The 3604-nt window shown below is 42.8% G+C and overlaps 1 protein-coding gene across 1 annotated transcript; it reads right to left on the minus strand.

Annotated features, from left to right (window-relative positions):
* Window positions 1–202: 202 nt before the first annotated feature.
* Window positions 203–3119, minus strand: marcksl1b (MARCKS-like 1b). The gene is made up of 2 exons (XM_084563646.1): window positions 2578–3119; window positions 203–1617 (listed from the first exon to the last, which is right to left on the minus strand). The coding sequence occupies exons 1-2, from the start codon at window positions 2662–2664 to the stop codon at window positions 1066–1068; spliced, it is 639 nt and encodes a 212-aa protein (XP_084419772.1). The 5' UTR covers window positions 2665–3119; the 3' UTR covers window positions 203–1065.
* Between the last annotated feature and the right edge of the window lie 485 nt (window positions 3120–3604).

Raw genomic sequence — 3604 nt, forward strand, 5'->3', positions numbered from 1 at the left:
TTTATTTTTCTATATCCAGAATGTCTATTTTGTATCTGTTTTTATCTTGTTTTATTCCCTTACATTATGTTCATTTAGATTTTCTTATTCTGTATATTCTTATGTGAGACAGAGAAACGATTTTTCTCAATGCTGTGAACATACAGGGAAACTGACAATAAAGGAATCTTGAATCTTGAATGACTGTGAAGACGCATAAACAGGCAGGTAACCAACATTTATTTACCATTATCAACTTTACAATAAAACCAGTAACATCTGTCAACATTAGCAAAATAAAGAACAGAAGTAAATTCAATGTATTTACAGAGACAAAGCAGATTCAGGCTCACACACGACAGATAAACAACTCTGCTTCATATCAAACCGCAACAGTGAACATAGCAAGCTTAAGTGTTTTTTTTTTTTCATAGTAAGGTAAAAATCAAAATTGTCTATTTTTTTTTCTTTAAACAAACAAGACATAGCTTCTCTGAATCTTTAAGATGGTTCTCTATAATACACCACAAAATACTTCAAATTTGGGTTAAAATATAGCAATGTAAAAAGTTGGCGAGTCTCTTAATTTTCTGATTTCTTTTTTTTTTTTTCTCATTATTTAACAGTCATTTCAAGTGGTGGTGGTGTCCTAGTATTGTATTTAGCGTCATTCCTTCAGCAAGGAGACATCCTGATCTGTGGATTTTCAGGGAAAAGATGCTTCGACTCCATCCTTCATCCGTCTATATATACTTCATGGTGTCATTAGCTGGCGTCCTAGCCTTTAAAATCCATTTTCCACACAGAGACCAACCCACAGCCTAAAATCAGTCCAGGTCCAGATGTCGAGCAGTAACCAGGGAAGTGATCTAGTGAATCTAGCCTGTCGTCTTGTTATCATGACGAAAAGTGGCACGTCGAAGGAGTCTCTCACATACATGTGTATATATTTACATATACATATATCCATATACATATGTATACATATACACACATATATATAAATATATATATATATACTCTTTAAATTTTCTCTCTCTCTCTTGAAAAACAGTTCACCCAGTTCATTGTGAGCTAAGGGTACAATCACTCTTTCTTTTCAGAGGGAGCGGGGGTCGAGCTGCTCTCCTCTGTTGGTTTCGTGGCCTCAGGGACTGGGGCAGCTGCCTCCTTGGCCTCCTCCTTGGGGGCCTCCTCTTTAGCTGGCCCCTCCTCTGCCTTAGGAGCCTCGGCCACAGCAGCAGCAGCAGCAGCAACATCAGCCTCCTCCTTCACCTCCTCCTTCTTCTCCTCCGCAGGAGCAGCAGCGCCGTTCTCAGCGGGTTTCTCCTCAGAGGGGGCGGCAGCGGCCGCCTCCTCTTTCACGGCCTCGTTCTTCTTGGTCTTCTTCAGATTCAGTTTGAAGTTGAAGGACTTCTTCAGTGAGAACTTCTTCTTCTTCTTCTTGGGAGTCTCCTTGGCCGCAGCCTCGCCTTCGGTTTTGGCAGCCTCTCCATCTGCAGTGGGCGCCGGCTCAATAGCGTCCCCTTCTGCGCCGGCTTCGGGCTCCTTGGCTGCCTCAGCTGAGCCATTGGTAGCAGCAGCATCACCGTCTGGCTTTGTGGAGACATCACCATTGGTTTTCACGTGTCCATTCTCCTGGAAAAAGGGGTCAAAAGATAAACATGTCACAAATAAGTCATATGATTCAAAAGCTTGCCCATCCTTATAAAACATATTTCAGCACATGCATAAAATACATAAAAGACTAATTTGCGTTGAGCGTCTCTTCTTTCCGTTCACAGCATCGTTGAGCTCATCAATTAACCACCGTGTCGCCTGCCTCAGAGGCGACGCCTTGCAGTACACTAATCATCCGATAGGCGGCGGCAGCACCACACACACCGCCTAGGGTACCAGACAGACATCGGCTCAACAAAGACAAGGCTGGAGCTCATCGATGGAAGAATGGAGACACTTCATTTTCTTTTCTTCTTAAGAAAAAATAACACTAATAATTAAAGCTCCGAATCAATGAAAAACCTTCTGAAAACAAATCTGCAAATCCAATTTTTGGGTATCTGATGAGTGCGTGGGTAATTTACATTCCTAAAAAGGTCTGGAGTGTCAAGTTGATGACTAAAATGTGACTAGTGTCACTAACATTAAAATTTGGAAAGTCCCAGTTTACAATATCTGAGTCCAGACGACATCCAGGATTGTTATCAAGAAGGGAGGAGTAGTAGACTGCCTACGTGCGCTCAGGCTGCCCCCCTCCCCCTCTCAGCCTGGCACCATCCAACACGTTGAGCGGACTTTGGGTTAGAAGCTCAATCACAAATAAACACTTACTCACTTAAACTACACCTAAATAACAGCCGTCCGCTGCCTGAGCTGTTTACATCTGCTCTGTGACCAACCCCTCAGCGGGAGACAGCGATGCTGAAAGCCCCACCTGTCTTACCCAAAATGCCCCCCCACATTCAAGTTTAACCGGTCCAGCGTCGACTAAATTGGCCAAACGCGGGTTTTTCGTGTGAGAAATTCAACTTTTATCCGTTTTTACTACTCCGTGCCGCTGAATAAAATAACCACAGTGAGCCAGTTGAGGGTAATTACCTGTCCGTTGGTTTTGACAGCTGCAGCATCAGCGGCAGCAGCGTTCGCCTCCGTGGCCACCTCTCCCTTGGATGACTGGGATCCCATTGTCTTCGGTGAGTTGTGTGGTCTTCTAAAGCAAAGTAAAAAGAAAAACTAAAAAAGGGTATTTTCAAGTTAATCCAAGCCCAGGGCGAGTTACGTATCCGGCGGTGAAATGATGAAAAGTGTCGGTTTTTTTTTTTTGTTGTGTATATTTTTTTCTTCTTCAGACCGGCAGCTACTTCCCTCGGTTGTTCCTGTAGTCTGTCTTGTCACCCCAGTAGAGAGAGACCCTCTAAACTCATTGCTGTCTGAGCTCCAGCCTTCAACATACAGCAGGTTCAAGGCGCCGCCCGTGGGCGGGGCCAGCGCAGGTTCGACCAATCACCGTCTAGTCCAGGGGCACGTCTACCCAACCACCTCTGACTCCCTAATTGTCTTATACAGGACCCAGCAATGAAATCAAATAAATTCAGTTGAATTCAGTGTTTTAAACACATAAATAAAATAAAAAAATAACGCTGACATGGCATAAAGATGAAACATTTTCCAAGTGAAATCCACTTTTCTCTTTGTATTGCAGTGAGCCTGTCACTGCATGCTCACTTATCACCTCTAGTTACCTCATGGTGGAGCATTCAATCTAAGCTGAGACCTACAAGCCGTTGTGTTGACACAAATAAGTGTAGAGGCATAACTAATTGTTAATTATTAGTGCAAGTCGTAAATGATACTCAATTAGTATGATTTAAAGTCTGTTAAATCAAGAACTCTGAGCTGGGAATACATCAACAAGTCTAACGTCTATTAACTCTGGCAACTCTGCTCACTGCAGAAGTCAAAGAGGTCTATAAAAGATGAAAAGAAGGAGAAAACCAGGACATATTCAGTTTCCTTTTTGTATCATTTAAAATGACATGCAAGATAAATTCCCCTTTGGAATGACTCTCTTGTTTCATGGCATTAAGCAGTACACAATGCAGTAATAGTTTCACTTTTGAGTATG

Source organism: Chelon labrosus (genome assembly GCF_963514085.1).
Source record: "Chelon labrosus genome assembly, chromosome: 16".
In the NCBI taxonomy this organism is placed as follows: Eukaryota; Metazoa; Chordata; class Actinopteri; order Mugiliformes; family Mugilidae; genus Chelon; species Chelon labrosus.